Raw genomic sequence first — 14,355 nt, 5'->3', positions numbered from 1 at the left:
ATGACGAACAGAGCCACCATACATTTCTACTATAAAAATCCATTTAATTTCTTATATCAAAACAAAATGTAATCATTGCAAAACAGTTATGACCACAAACATCCATGTGGACTTTGCCATCAAATAAAACCTCAAACCAAAAGTGATCTTTTAGTTTCCATGTTGTGATGAAAATGAACAATGTAAAACTTTAAAAAATAAATGATCAATACTGTGAAGAGCAAAGAACGTCTGTTGGCTAAAATAGCTGTGTGCACCACGCAGCGCGTTGTCCGGTATGGCTGATAAAACCTAGGGTAAAAGCATGGTGCCACACAAAGCAACACTTTAGAAATAAAGTCCAGGCTGACAGAGACAGATGGTTAGCATTAGCAGCAAGGCAAGGAATTACAAAGGAATACTATCAGGAAGCTGATCAGTGCTCTTGCTGGGAATGCTTAGCAACAAGCTTTAACCTAAATTACATGTACATGTAATTACATACATTTAAAAACAAAAGTTTAATCTCCCACACATAAAGGTACCATCAAACAGCCTTTCCTGAAAGTAGATACAATCAAAGACAACAACCAAAGCTAAATGCAACCATCCTCCACTAGTCTATTTGTCACAGATTGCATTTCAGTGATAACCGGAAATTCACAGAAGCTCGTTTCACTCCCAGTTCAGAGCTGCTCTGAGGGGAGTGTCCTGCTGTAGGCGAATCCAAGGCCACAGAGCCATCCCAGACTTGAACCTGGAATGTGACTTTAATACAATCATATTCATCCAATACACACATACTGCCACGGACACACTCATCTCCTAATGCCAATTATACAATGGCTAAAATAAACCAATAAAAGTACAGACTGCTATTGTTACTGACGGTTGTATTCCTGGGTATATTCTCAAGACACTTTGTTAATAGGTTCATATATATGCAAATATATATAACTTTAGTCTGTGCAAGAAGGTAAAAGACAATCACTTGGATGTAGTTCTTTGAGACAATCAAACAGACAGGTCTGATGCTGCTCTTCTGTGCACATGTGCAGTGACCTCCTCTCCTGCACCCCCCTGTGTCAGACTTTCAGCAGCAACATACAAATACACATGTAAACGAGCCACACCAGCATCCAGGAAGCATTCATGTGAGCAATTTTTCTCTCTGACAACACAACTTGGCAATGTTATCAAGGATGGAACAATATTCTTTTCCCTATACAATTAAAAAAATAAAAAATAAAAATTGTTCCATTGCCATTGGTATCTCTTAACTTTTACATTTGCACAGAGGTAGTGGCTATATGCATGACAGGGGGAGGAGAGCTGTGAGGAGAGGGGTGAGTAAAATTTTAAAAGAACTGGATAAATGTCTATAAAACTCCTTTTCATCACCAGATGATTTTCTGTTTTCTCAAAGAACAAAATATAATACTGCCAGTACTTAAAAAAGTAGTCCTTCATTTTATACATTTTGTACAGTGTTCTCGCTTTTTTTGTTGCTTTTCTTTTTTTGTGGGTAAAGGCATAAGATGAGAGGGCTTATTGGCTCAACAGTTCATCGGCTGACCAGGGGAGAGTTCACTCCTGGCTGAGCTCTACGCCAGTGGGTCGCTCATGTCGTCGTCCCCCTGGGAGAGCAGTTCCTTCTTCTCATCTGTGCTGGCCAGAGAGTTACGACTGTTGTGGGCCCCCATGTATAAAGTGGCGTACACTGGGTTTGTGAAGTTGGTTGGCTGTTGATAAGAGAGTGGATTTTGCACATCATTTTTTGTATGATTTTGGTATAATTGTTCATATAAAACTGCTATTGTATCTGTCACAATCTTTTACCTTGTCTGGGTCCAGAGCAAAGTCTGAATCCAGGAGCTCTCCTGCATCATCGTCTGGGTCTCCCTCATAGATTTTATATGCTGGGTTCCCAATCTCCACATTCATGGCTCCATTTGTCATTCTGTGGTGCTGGAAACCCTTGGCACTGTAATAAACCAATCATATTAGTGGATAATTGTACTATGTTAATGTGTTTAGAGTGACATTAGAAATCTCACATTTCAAATTATTCGGAGTAGATACACCATATTACTATTGTTAAATTGCACTGGGCTTTTATGTAATAGAGGTCACACAATCAAGACAACACAAATTACGACTGGCTGTCAAATGAACTTTTCCATGAAGGTCATTTGATCAACTTCAATTCATTTATACAACTTGTAATGCAGAACTGCAAGCATACTGGCATTTTATAAATATTATGAAACTTATGTAAACAAAGGAAGATGTGAAAACACAAAACGGACATAATTCAATTGTTTGAGCACCACCAGCAAAAGTAGTTTATCAAGAGCCATCCCTGAGATGCTGGGAGGGAAACCCCAGGTGGAGCCAAACAGGAAATGACAAGCAACATTCATTTAAAGCGACTAACAAGGTGGACAAATGGACAGACATCAAGAGCCTGAAGAAAAAGAGGGAGAGGATTGGTGGGTTAAGAGGTGAATTATGTAACCCTATAAAGTTACCGCAAGGACTGAGAACGAGATTTGCCTGGCCATAGAGACCTGGGAGACAGGAAATATATGGTTATCCAAAGAAGATTTAAGGTAGAAAATCTAGGCACAAAAGATGTGAAGAAGTGGAAAAATGGAGTTTAACATGTTTCTTGTCAGATCATTACTCACCCTCGCATTCTTCGTTTGTACCACAAGATGGCACCAACCACCAACAGCGCCAATAGGAGGAGCAGAAGGACTGGGACAACAATTGAGGCAGTGTCTGCAAAAATAGATAATCATTTAGGCAAAATGGTTTTATTTTATAGAAATTCCATTATATGTTGCATAGATTAACTTACTGCCACTTGCAGATGCTGAATCTACTGGGGCTGCTGTGACTTCACATCTGTATCCATTCCAGCCAGCAGGACATCTGAACAAGTTATCCAGATTTTTTTTTTAATATAATTGAAAATAGATTGTCACTTGTTTGATAAATGCAGAGGTATTCTTACTTGCACTGAGGCAGAAGTGAACGTGTGTCAACTGAACATTGACCATTGGCACAGTAGTCCAAACAGGTGTAGCAGCTGGGCTGAATTCGATCATTGGGACACCTAGACAATGAATATTTATATTAGATTAAAACTTGGAAAAAATTTGAAATTTGATTAATTTTTAATAACCCTTACCGGCAAGAAACTTCTCCATCTGGTGACGTCCGGCATTCGCCCGTTCCACAGAAAATACACTTGTTCAGTTCACACCGGTGTCCAATGAACTGACTGGAGCAGCGGCACAACTTTGTACCATTTGATGTTTGGAGACAGGTTCCACTGTTCTCACAGAAGCCCTCACATTTACCTGAGAAATAATGAAAATATGGATTAATTTCATTAGTTCTTCTGAGATAATTACACTATGTTTTTTTTTTTTTTTATCAGAGGTCCATTCATAACTATTGTATAAGTATGATTAGTTTTAAAAAACACACATAGGTTAAACAAATTCAGCAATGTAAGTATAGCTCACTGTATTGGCACATATCTCCCAGGTACTCAGGCGGGCAGCTGCAGGTTGGCTGGTTGCCCATATTGACTGTGCAGTTGCCCCCGTTGAGGCAGTAATCCTGACAAGTGTGACGGCTACAAGTGGGTCCTGTGAAACCCTTCTGGCATCTACAGGTTGGAGCACCTGCCAGACATATACCACGTGTGAGTATCAATTTTTTACAATGAAATATACAAGGAAGCATTTAATAGCAGTCAGAAATACAACACCACCTTTACAAAATGTAACTCTAAACGCTACTCAACAGGCTCGTGTGCAGACACCTTTATATTGACAGGAAACTGTAAAATCTACTAGCTACAAACTGAGCCATGATACTATACCATATACTTTGTTTTTTATGCTAGAGTTAGGATGATTATTTATGTTTGAATTATTTGTTTGTATTGTGATTTTAATGTCTGTCTTATTCTATAAATCACTTTGAATGATGTGTATGAATTGTGCTATACAAATAAGCTTGGCTTGCCTTGCCTAATTCTTGGGCAAGCTTTGACCACTGCTCCATGGAAACATTTCATATGAGCACCACTTTTAGGGCTACTTTGACCCAGTTATCCACCTACAATTAGTGTTAAGCCCACAATAAAGTGTCTCAATGAAGAGATAAACTCACCTGTGTGAGAGGCGGTGCATGTGCCTCCATTCTTACAGTAGTCCCTGCACTGGTTGATCTCACAACGCTCACCGGTGTAGCTGGGTTGACAGCGACATTTGGCCACCTGTCGGGCATTCAGGAAGCAGCTACCACCATTCAAACATTGAATGTCACATGTGCCAGTGGGAGGAGCTGCAAGAATCATATGTGATGGTCAATAAATATTGCATATTTAAACTCCACAGTCTACAAGGCCTTATTTTTGTTTAGCCAATACATTTATCTACTTACAGAAAGGAGACTGGGTGGGACTGGGTCTCTCCACACAGGTGCCGTTGTTGGCCACATAGTTATTAGGGCAAGTGCACACTGGTCCACTTGGGCTCAGGAGACACAGCCACTCACATTTCTTACGATCACATGGGTTGGTCACTGTGAAAGAGAAACAGAGCATAAGAAAAAGCTAAAAGCCCTTGTTATTATATAAATAGCTAGGCTCTCACTTTCTGGCTGCTTGTAGCGATGATACAGCGCTATGTCAGTAGCATGGTTTATGCCAGTGGTGAGATTCTCCATTGGACCTTTTCCAAATTTGTTGACCCGGAACACAAAGTTGTTGACATAAGTCACACCATAAATATAGTCCTCAAAAATGTCAATGCTGAAGGGATGGAGGAGGTCTAAAAACAAAAAAGATAACATTGTTAATTGGAAATATTGAAATGTTTTGAAAAGTTTGACAAAACAGAAATGAACAAATCTTTACTGTTTTTAATTCCAGATACAGCAATAACAGGATCTGAGCCATCCAGGCGAACACTGCCAATGATGGACAGTTTGGCATCAGCCCAGTACAGACGCTCATTGAAGTAATCCACAGCCAAACCTATGACAGAGTGGTTAGATTTGCACATATACAAATAGAAAGTTATATAAAAATGATGCAGTATAATTACTAATATATGTATGTACCTGTGGGCCACTGAATGTTCTCATGAACCAAGGTCTGTCTGAGAGTCCCATCCATGGCTGCAGTCTCAATTTTGGGATGATTACCCCAGTCTGCCCAGTACATGGTACTGAAAGAGTATTTTATTTAATTAAAAACCCACATTATAAATAAACATGAAACCCTTTATCATTTGATATTTTGAGTTTGCATACCCTCTCTGTGGATTCACAACAATGGCATAGGGCTCATCAATCATGCCAGAGATAAGAGTTTTGCAGTTCTGGCCTGACATCTGTGCCACTTCAATCACATCTCGTCCAGAATCTGTCCAATAGATATTACCAGCCACCCAGTCCACTGCGATACCACGAGGCATCTTCAGCTCCTTTATCTGTTGAAATAAAAATCATGTTTTGAGTGTTAATGCAAAAGAAAATAAAGTCACTGTGAAAACTAAACAAGGGATATGCAAAATGTACAATTGAGCAGGGTTGTCAAAGGTATCAAAAGATATTAAAAGGTACAAAAACCAGTATCAAAACAAGACACTCAAATAAAAAAAAAATAAAAAAACATAAACAGGACCAAATGTGTCTTTTAATTTAATTACAAGCTTTATCATAATTAGTATAAGACACGAAAAAAGTACTATTATTTTTATGTTGAAAATTACAGCCTATTATCTAAAAAAAAAATTCCTTACGATCAAATTTGACTTCAAATGTTTACTATTGTGACAACGCTACAATTAACTAAAACTTAACTAAAAAAAAACAACAACATTTGGTTATACCTGTAAGTTTGTGATCCTCCCCTCACTTTGTCGTCTGTGCCTCTGGTTGTTGGAAGAGGAAGTGGCAGGTCCTGGAAGCTCATAGGAGGAGATACGTCCCGTGTGCCAGTTGGTCCAGAAGATTCGGTTGGTTTTGATGTGGAGGTCCATGGCATCAATGCGAACACTGGCGTCCCCTTGGAAGGTCTGCTCGTAGCGCCAGTTGGGCATGCCAGGGTCTAGGCTACGTATTTCATTATCGTCAGCAATGTAGAGGATCTGACGACTGCTGTTTCGGTCTGAAAATTACACAAACTTCAACTCAAGTATAAAATTGAATTTTAAGTCACAGCATTGGTAAATAGCTGAGATTCTGATTTGTCATAAAAAGTGAAAACAGTTCTTACTGTCAGCTTTACAAGTGTCATTGATTCTGGAGAAGTACTTCTGGCAGCTGCACTTATAAGATCCTTTGGTGTTATTGCACATGTGAGAGCACACTCCAAACTGCAGACACTCATTTTTATCTAAATGATAAAATAATTAGTACAATTTACAAACTGTGACATTTTATTGTTGTATTTAAAATGAGTTTGGTGCCTGATTTTTTACCTCCACATGTGCGATGGCCTGTCTTCTGGAAACCAGGTTTACAGGAGCAGAAGGAGTCTGTCCCATTGGTTACACAGTGGGCCTCATCTCCATCACCACATTGAGTCCTATTGCTCCTGCAGTCATTTAGCTTTGTGTCTATTCACAAATTAAAAATCACTTTAGGACCAATGTTGAGACTTATGATTTACTATGATAGTGTGTTCTCAGTCACCTGTCTTGCAGTTGATCTCATCTGAGCCGTAGTCCTCACAATCATTGAAAAAGTTACAACGCAGATTGGAGCTGATGCACCTGCCGTTAGCACACAGGAACTCGTCCTTCTCACATGTCACTGGGGTGGTCTCTGTGGAGAGATGTTTCAAAGTCACATTTTATAATTATAATGTATAATGCAATATATTTATAGGAGATTTAATTAGAAAACATACGGCAGTTCATTTCATCCGTGTTGTCTCCACAGTTATTGACACTGTCGCACCTCTTTGAGATCTGCAGGCAGACACGATCATTCTGGCAGCGGAAGGGCCTGGTTGGAGGGCACTGGAACCGCCCTAAAACAGATAAAGGGCAAGTATTTTAAGGGAAAAATAATTCTTCTTATGTCTGTATAAGTACGTTTGTAAAAGTATAAACAAAGTAGTGTATTGTAAATACTTACTGCACTCTTCAGGGTTCTCATCAGAGTTGTCTCCACAGTCGTCCTCTCCATCACACATCCAAGCGAGGGGTTTACATAATGTGTTGTTGCATTGGAACTCATCAGAAGGACAGTGACGACTCGCTACGACAAACAGGCAAAAGATCAATAAAGTATGAACTCACTTTCATGTTCAGAGCATTGTTCCAAACAGAAAACTCACCAGTGCTGCCACAGTTCTCCTCGTCACTGCCATCCATACAGTCGGGGTCGGCATCACACCTCCAGCGGATCGGGATACAGTGGCCATTCTTACACTGGAACTGATCCTGGTCACACTTCAGATCACAGCCATGCTATGGAAAAGTTAAAACAAGATGATGAGTAAATGTCGCTTTATTCGTACTGTACTTGCAGGTTACTGACGTCATACTAGGCACAGCTTAGACAAACCAATTCATATACTCCTAAATATACTATTGCCTTATATGCAATGCAAAACACAAATAATCTTATACCTCATCAGATCCATCAGCACAATCATGATCTCCATCGCACTTCCATCGTCCAGCAATGCAGCGGCCATTGGTGCATGCAAACTCACTTTCTGAACACTGTCGAGGCACTGCAAAAATACCATTTGCATTAGATAATTATGTGATATTTCTGAATCTACCAAACAACTACACTAAATCAAACCAAAAGCACAAAGTCTGGAACACACACTAAGAGAAAGTATATTATATTTGTATTACTACTTACAACATAAACAAAAGCTGACACACAACAATGAAGCCACATGGAAATCACACACAACATGGAAGCGATTGACAGATGTAGGTGGAGACTTACCTCTGTATCATGCCAACAGTGCAGTATGAAATGAAACAAATGACAAATGAGATGAAGTTGTAAATGGAAATGTATAGGACAGAGGAGTTAGTGGAGAGAAAAAGAATTAGCACTAAATCCCTGATAACCCAATATGGTACGGTACAATATATATACTGTGTGCGTGTGTATGTACATATATATTCTTTTATATCCTAGTCAAATTTAAATTGCCATTTGAATGGTCACAGCAATGATTTAATTAACTTTCCCTCCCTAAGAAAATTATAAAATCCCCTGTCTTGTTAAAACCTGTTAACCTTGAATCCTGACCATGAAAGTCTGGCATTAGTTCAAATAGCAGTTCATATTTTTTACAAACAGAATCCTACAATTAAAAATATTTCTGTTATGATGTTATTTCCTCATCAAAAATATACCCGGAGTATATGTGAATTAACATATTTATGTTAGTTCACATTTATAAATAATGAAGGAGAGGAGCTAAAACCCACCGCACTTGTCTTCATCCGAGTTGTCACCACAATCATTGTCATAATCGCACTGCCATCGGCCTGGGACACAGCGATTGTTTTTACATCTGAACTGGTATGGCTCACATGTCCGTTCAGCTGCAAAATGGAGACAAGAGAGTAACAAGTTTATCCAAGTTAACAAAATACAAAATCATGATCTACATATGCAATAGTTTATTATTAAGAAGCTGGAAAAAAAAACAACAACACATTACGTGTCTTATTTTACTTACCACACTCTTCTTTAGGCTCATCTGAAGCATCTCCGCAGTCATCTTCTCCATCACATTTCCAACGAGCAGGAATGCATCGGCCAGAGTCCTTGCATCTGAATTCATCCACGCCACAAGTCATTTGAGCTACAATAAAAAAGGCAAATATGAATCAATACTCAGTAACAAGACCAGCAAGGCAAAATATGAGAAAAAAACTCACTGCAGTTGGCAGGCTCATCCGAGCCATCTACACAGTCATTATCACGGTCGCACACCCACACACGAGGGATGCAACGTTTGGTGATAGCACACTGAAACTGAGTGGGGGCACAAGTGACCTCAGCTACAACAAAGAAACAAAAACTTTATTACATTGCAAGTTACAGGACAAAGACTGTTCAGAGTTTAGTGCACTTACGACAATCTTTTTCATCCTCTCCTTCACCACAGTTGTCCTGACCATTACAGCGGAAGATGCCTGGGATACACCGACTTGGGTGTGAACATTTGAACTGGCTGGGTAAGCAGACATGAATATCTGCGTGGGAAAATAAAAAGCAAATAAGTATCACAGTTGTAAAGTTATAATCACAAGTCATAAACACAACAAATAGAAAGTCTGTGTGCACTTACCACAGTTGGCTTCATCAGAGTTATCTTGGCAGTCATTGTCTCCATCGCAGATATAGGCAGGGTTAGTACAAATCCCAGTGCCACACTGGAACTGTCCCGGTCTGCACTTGAACTCAGCTATTGAAAGAAACAAAATAGTACTTATATATACCTTATATTGTAATTAATAATTCTGATTTATCTATTTATTTTTATCATCTTTTTCTTACGGCAATCAGCTGGTTCATCTGATCGGTCGCCACAGTCATCTTCAGTATCACACTTCCACCAGAAAGGAATACATTTGTCGTTCTTACACACAAACTAATGAACAAAAAAGGAAATTACAATTAGATACAATACAATATTATCAAACACACAACTAGTCATGACACAATTGCCTTGTCCTTACCTGGCTGGCAGTGCAGTTAGACATGCATGTGCGTTGATCATTAGCCAGGTAGAAGTTGGTGGGACAGGCACATTTGTAACCCCCTCCAGGTGACAGGAGGCAGAGGTTACTGCAGCCACCATTATTTATCTGACAAGGATGATTGAGCACTGCAAACAAAATGAAACATACGGTTGCTTTTATTGTACTTTTTGTAGAATAACGCATAGTATACTCTGAAACCTACCCTCGGGCTGGCGATAAGGATGGTAAATATGAATATCCATTGGCCGATGTAAGGTGCTGATAAGAGTAGACTTGTTGGTGCCCAGAGTCTTGTGCGCTCTGTTGATGGACTTTGTCTCCCAGTCAGTCCAATAAATGTACTCCTCAAACAGCGTCATGGCAAAGATGTGGGGGATGTCGTTGCTTAGTACTGCAGAGGACAGAAATCATGTATGCAAATTAGGGATGTCAACATGTAGAGTAAAAATAAGTTATGACGTTTGATGCCATTTAAAATGAAAGGGTGAGAATCTACAGAGGTCACATAAAGTATTACTTTTATACAAGGCCTGCTTTGCCTCATTAAACCTAATTTTGTCTCCAAGCATTTCCATTGTGGGTGTCCTAGTTCGAAATGTAGATAACTGTTTTTCTGAATTTGATCCTTAGCGTAATCACTCCAAATGATAAAGACATGTTTCCATTGTTAATAAAACTGTCATATTTACAACCATGGTGAAGAATCAGATTGAAGTGCACTTTGTGTATCGTTATCTTACAAACGAAGTATGTTCAGCTGTACAAATACAACTGAGTCTACACTGTGTTTACAGTGCGTGTCAAAAGATGGGTAATTAACTCCATGTTGATGCATTTAAAAAAAATTTTTTTTAGCCTGATCAACATTCAATAGAGTACAAACTTAAATGCATAAATCTTTGATGAAGTATGTTATGAACTGCACTTGCCCTGATTTTTTTAAGCTGCCTATATCTATCGATGCAAGTCAAATTTACATTCCAGTGTTAATGGCCCTCATAAGGCCTCCTAACCAACTGTGCAGAACAGAGAAACATGTACAACAATGTCTGAGTGAGCCAAACAATCTCCTCTTTCTTTGGCTTGAGCTGGACGACTTGATCTCACTGCCTAACAATCTGATCTGCCTACTCCTCTATGGTCATTCCAAGACTGGTACGTAAAACACTCCAATATCCCTGTAATGGTCTCTTTTGCCTCTTACCAGTGTGTCTGCTGGTTCCATCCAAACTGGCAAATTCAATGTAGTCCTCTCTGGCATCTGCCCAGTAGATGCGATCGTTTATAAAGTCCAGTGTTAGTCCATTTGGCCATGTAATTTTGTCTTGAACAATGACACTGCGGTTCGTGCCATCCATTCCAATCCTTCCAATGTGAGGATTATCACCCCAGTCCGACCAGTACAGATACCTGTACAATGAAAGCAGAGTTTGGTGAATATTTTGACAATTCAATGACATCTTAATAATATCACTATGTAAATATTGATACATATTTCATTCTAATAATTGGCCTTACCCATAGCGTACATCCACTGCCACAGCACGCGGCTCCCTTAGACCATTGTTAACCAACACTGTCCTGTACGCTCCGTTAAGTTTTGACACCTCAATTGTGTCCCGACCCTTGTCACACCAGTAAAGATTTCCACCAACCCAGTCTACTGCCAAACCATCAGGGTTACTAAGGGACGTTCGGTGCAAAACCTAAAAAAAACAAAAAACACAAAGGCAACAATAGATAAGCAGGTAAGACACAAAATATTATTGTACAGTGAGAAGAAAAGGAGATGACCTCATCACTGACCTCCATGTTGCTGCCATTCATTCGCATACGTCGGATCATGCTCCCCTGTGTTGTTACATCAGTCCAATAGATCATTTGTTCAGCATAATGAAAGTCAAGTGCTACAGCGTTGTTCAGTCCCTAAAAAAAAAAGTAGAACAATTTAAAGAAATCATAAATATCTGCCACATATCAATAAAGAAGACTAGACCATACACAAAATATTTACCTGCTTGATAAGAGTATAGTTTGAACCATCGAGATTGAGCTTCCTTAGGTAGTAGCGATTAGCAAAGATCAGATATGGCTCCACCTCTGTAGTGAAATACCAGACAGACAACATATGTATGAGATTTATTTCTGGCTAATACTTAGGCGAGAGTGCCAAGTGCAAATCTATAACAGATAAGGAAGTAGTACCAGAAGTGGACTTGCAGATGGTCGGGTCGTTGGGGCTGACTTCAAAGCCGTCCACGCAGAGACAGTGGAAGCTGCCGTGAGTGTTGATACAGCGCTGGGAACACGGGTATGTGGTTGTACACTCGTCTATGTCCACACATGTTTTTCCATCACGCTTCAGCTGGAAACCTGGATGGCAGCGGCACTGTAGAAAAGCAGATAAATTTAAAAAAATCATCCAGTTTCAAAGATCTTTTGATAATAAATAATTCATGTTTAAATAAGATATAAGCTAAAACAAAGTGAACAATAGAGTATGCTACTGAAAATACTGCACAACTGCACTGATACCAATATACAGTCATTTTAAACAAAGGCAGCAAAACTTTTACAACTATTTGAGTTAATCAAAATTCACCTAGTATTGACTTGATTTGATCCAGTGACAAATGAAATCACATTAACAATCAGTGCTGAGCCTGGATAAATGCAATGTCCGCCAAATTTATATGTAAGCATCTTTACGCAACCAGAGACATTATTTGGATAGTACTTGTTAAAATATTAATGTCTTGACCACAATTCCCAACGCTGCAGGCAAGAAAAAGTTCACAGAAAGTTCAAGCTGTTCCGTAAATGATCTCCCGTTTCAACAGTCAAAACATGCTTTATCTTATGAAATGGCATATCTGAAATCAAGCTTTAAAAATATCATCTTGAGTATTTATACAGAAACTAGAGATTGCTTGCATTGGTTTTGTAATTCAGAACACTTTCTCCAGAGTTTAAAGTTTGGCAAAAGATAAAATAACACTACATCTAGAGTACCTTGTAGCCAATCTTGAGGTCATCGCAGAGCTGGGAGCAGCCGCTGAGTTTGCTGTTAAGGCACTCATTAATGAAGCAGTTGAGTTCATCGGAGCCGTCTCCACAGTCGTCATTGCGGTCGCACAGCAAAGTCTCATTTAGACACTTTCCATTACGACACATAAAGGCGGAATCATTACATGTACGCTCTGAAAAACAAATGTCACATCATATTATAAAATTTGAAGATTTTAATTCAAAACTTTAAAAAGGGCATTAAAATCAATATTTGGTGTTCTTACCAGAGTCAGTGCAGCGAGGATTTTTGGGTGCTTCATCAGAGCGATCGTGACAGTCAAACTCTCCATCACACTCCCAGCTTTTCTGGTTGAGGCAGCGGCCGTTGGCACATCGAAACTCGTCTGGTCCACATGGAGGGTATTCTATTGCAGAAACAAGTCACTTTAAAACCCTTGGCGTGTACAGTAAAGAACATCTCTTTTCACATGTAAGAGCACATGTTTTTGAAAGAAACTGCCCAATGTGACTTTTACCCTTCTGCCTTCCTGTCCATAATAAGGTGGTTTTATTATCTTTCCATGCTTTCCAGCTACTTACCACATTCAGGAGACTCATCTGAGCCGTCTGAACAGTCGATGTCATGATCACACACAAAGTGCTTTGGGATACAATGTCTATTTTGGCACATGAATTCGTTCTCATCACAGGTGCTGTTGGTATACACTGCGAATGAAAGATGATACTGAGATAAACAACAATGCACTGTAGAGGAGATTTAGTTTTTGGATTGCTTTAATCTTCTAACTCACGGCAGCCAGCCTTGACGCTCTCATCAGCTCCATCGGGACAGTCCTTATCACCATCACATTTCCATCTCTGAGGCACGCACATGTGGGAGCCGGGACACTGGAAAGCCTCAGGGCTGCATGTCTTAGACTCTAGGATTAATAGGAAAAAATGACATTAGTAAATTACATCATCCAAAATGTTATGAATACAATTACTGAAAAATAAGTACCTTTGGGCATTGTTAGACTGAAAATATTATGTCACTTACTGCACTTCTGGTCTTCGTCTGATCCGTCCCAACAGTCGTCAGAGCCGTCACACACCCAGTGACTAGAAATGCAGCGATGATTTGCACATTCAAATTGTGTGGATGAACAAAATTTGTCTGAAAGAAAACAAACAACATAGCAATTAGGAAAGCAATGTTTAATGAAATTTAAGACAAAATTCAATATCTTGGTAAAGCTCTTAAAATGGAGGTTGATCTTTTGGTCTCTCAAAGATTCCTTTGCTAACTGACCCTGTCCATTCCAAAACACTAACCTTTTTGTCACATGTAGCTGCTAAATGCAATATTTTGCTTCTCTGGAAATCTGCTAAGGTTCCTATAATATCCTAGTGGTTTCATGATGTTTGGGGATTTTTTAAGTTGTTAGAAAAGATAAATAATCAAACTAAGTTTGAAGACCAATGGGGTTCTATTTCCCCCTCTTTATTTTTTGTTTGCTTTTACAGTTTTTCCATTGTGGACGTTTTTGATTGACAGTCATTGTTTTGTGGAGTTTGACAATAAGAA

At 39.2% G+C, this 14,355-nt stretch overlaps 1 protein-coding gene across 2 annotated transcripts in view; it reads right to left on the bottom strand.

Annotated features, from left to right (window-relative positions):
• Nucleotides 1-19: 19 nt before the first annotated feature.
• The window catches only part of lrp1ab (low density lipoprotein receptor-related protein 1Ab), a 58,921-nt gene continuing 44,585 nt past the window's right edge, over nucleotides 20-14,355 (bottom strand). Inside the window, exons 51-89 of one of the 2 annotated variants that reach the window (XM_055223184.1) lie at nucleotides 13,828-13,944; nucleotides 13,580-13,708; nucleotides 13,368-13,493; nucleotides 13,052-13,192; nucleotides 12,771-12,958; nucleotides 11,964-12,147; nucleotides 11,773-11,858; nucleotides 11,553-11,684; nucleotides 11,277-11,464; nucleotides 10,963-11,168; nucleotides 9,961-10,149; nucleotides 9,735-9,883; nucleotides 9,553-9,646; nucleotides 9,344-9,460; nucleotides 9,129-9,248; nucleotides 8,931-9,053; nucleotides 8,729-8,854; nucleotides 8,475-8,591; nucleotides 7,647-7,753; nucleotides 7,352-7,484; nucleotides 7,150-7,272; nucleotides 6,920-7,042; nucleotides 6,703-6,834; nucleotides 6,489-6,626; nucleotides 6,284-6,403; nucleotides 5,898-6,175; nucleotides 5,317-5,495; nucleotides 5,125-5,231; nucleotides 4,919-5,038; nucleotides 4,656-4,832; nucleotides 4,444-4,584; nucleotides 4,171-4,344; nucleotides 3,516-3,677; nucleotides 3,176-3,347; nucleotides 2,999-3,100; nucleotides 2,843-2,916; nucleotides 2,670-2,763; nucleotides 1,819-1,963; nucleotides 20-1,721 (exon numbers count right to left, since the gene is read on the bottom strand). In XM_055223184.1, coding sequence (XP_055079159.1) covers nucleotides 1,584-1,721; nucleotides 1,819-1,963; nucleotides 2,670-2,763; nucleotides 2,843-2,916; nucleotides 2,999-3,100; nucleotides 3,176-3,347; nucleotides 3,516-3,677; nucleotides 4,171-4,344; nucleotides 4,444-4,584; nucleotides 4,656-4,832; nucleotides 4,919-5,038; nucleotides 5,125-5,231; nucleotides 5,317-5,495; nucleotides 5,898-6,175; nucleotides 6,284-6,403; nucleotides 6,489-6,626; nucleotides 6,703-6,834; nucleotides 6,920-7,042; nucleotides 7,150-7,272; nucleotides 7,352-7,484; nucleotides 7,647-7,753; nucleotides 8,475-8,591; nucleotides 8,729-8,854; nucleotides 8,931-9,053; nucleotides 9,129-9,248; nucleotides 9,344-9,460; nucleotides 9,553-9,646; nucleotides 9,735-9,883; nucleotides 9,961-10,149; nucleotides 10,963-11,168; nucleotides 11,277-11,464; nucleotides 11,553-11,684; nucleotides 11,773-11,858; nucleotides 11,964-12,147; nucleotides 12,771-12,958; nucleotides 13,052-13,192; nucleotides 13,368-13,493; nucleotides 13,580-13,708; nucleotides 13,828-13,944 — 5,471 coding nt within the window. In that variant the 3' untranslated portion in view covers nucleotides 20-1,583. The remainder of the gene's footprint in view (nucleotides 1,722-1,818; nucleotides 1,964-2,669; nucleotides 2,764-2,842; nucleotides 2,917-2,998; nucleotides 3,101-3,175; nucleotides 3,348-3,515; nucleotides 3,678-4,170; nucleotides 4,345-4,443; nucleotides 4,585-4,655; nucleotides 4,833-4,918; nucleotides 5,039-5,124; nucleotides 5,232-5,316; nucleotides 5,496-5,897; nucleotides 6,176-6,283; nucleotides 6,404-6,488; nucleotides 6,627-6,702; nucleotides 6,835-6,919; nucleotides 7,043-7,149; nucleotides 7,273-7,351; nucleotides 7,485-7,646; nucleotides 7,754-8,474; nucleotides 8,592-8,728; nucleotides 8,855-8,930; nucleotides 9,054-9,128; nucleotides 9,249-9,343; nucleotides 9,461-9,552; nucleotides 9,647-9,734; nucleotides 9,884-9,960; nucleotides 10,150-10,962; nucleotides 11,169-11,276; nucleotides 11,465-11,552; nucleotides 11,685-11,772; nucleotides 11,859-11,963; nucleotides 12,148-12,770; nucleotides 12,959-13,051; nucleotides 13,193-13,367; nucleotides 13,494-13,579; nucleotides 13,709-13,827; nucleotides 13,945-14,355) is intronic. The other variant, XM_033970048.2, reaches the window with a different exon arrangement.

Source organism: Periophthalmus magnuspinnatus, chromosome 7 (genome assembly GCF_009829125.3).
Source record: "Periophthalmus magnuspinnatus isolate fPerMag1 chromosome 7, fPerMag1.2.pri, whole genome shotgun sequence".
Classification (NCBI taxonomy): domain Eukaryota; kingdom Metazoa; phylum Chordata; class Actinopteri; order Gobiiformes; family Gobiidae; genus Periophthalmus; species Periophthalmus magnuspinnatus.
This window is presented reverse-complemented; position numbering and strand designations above follow the sequence as displayed.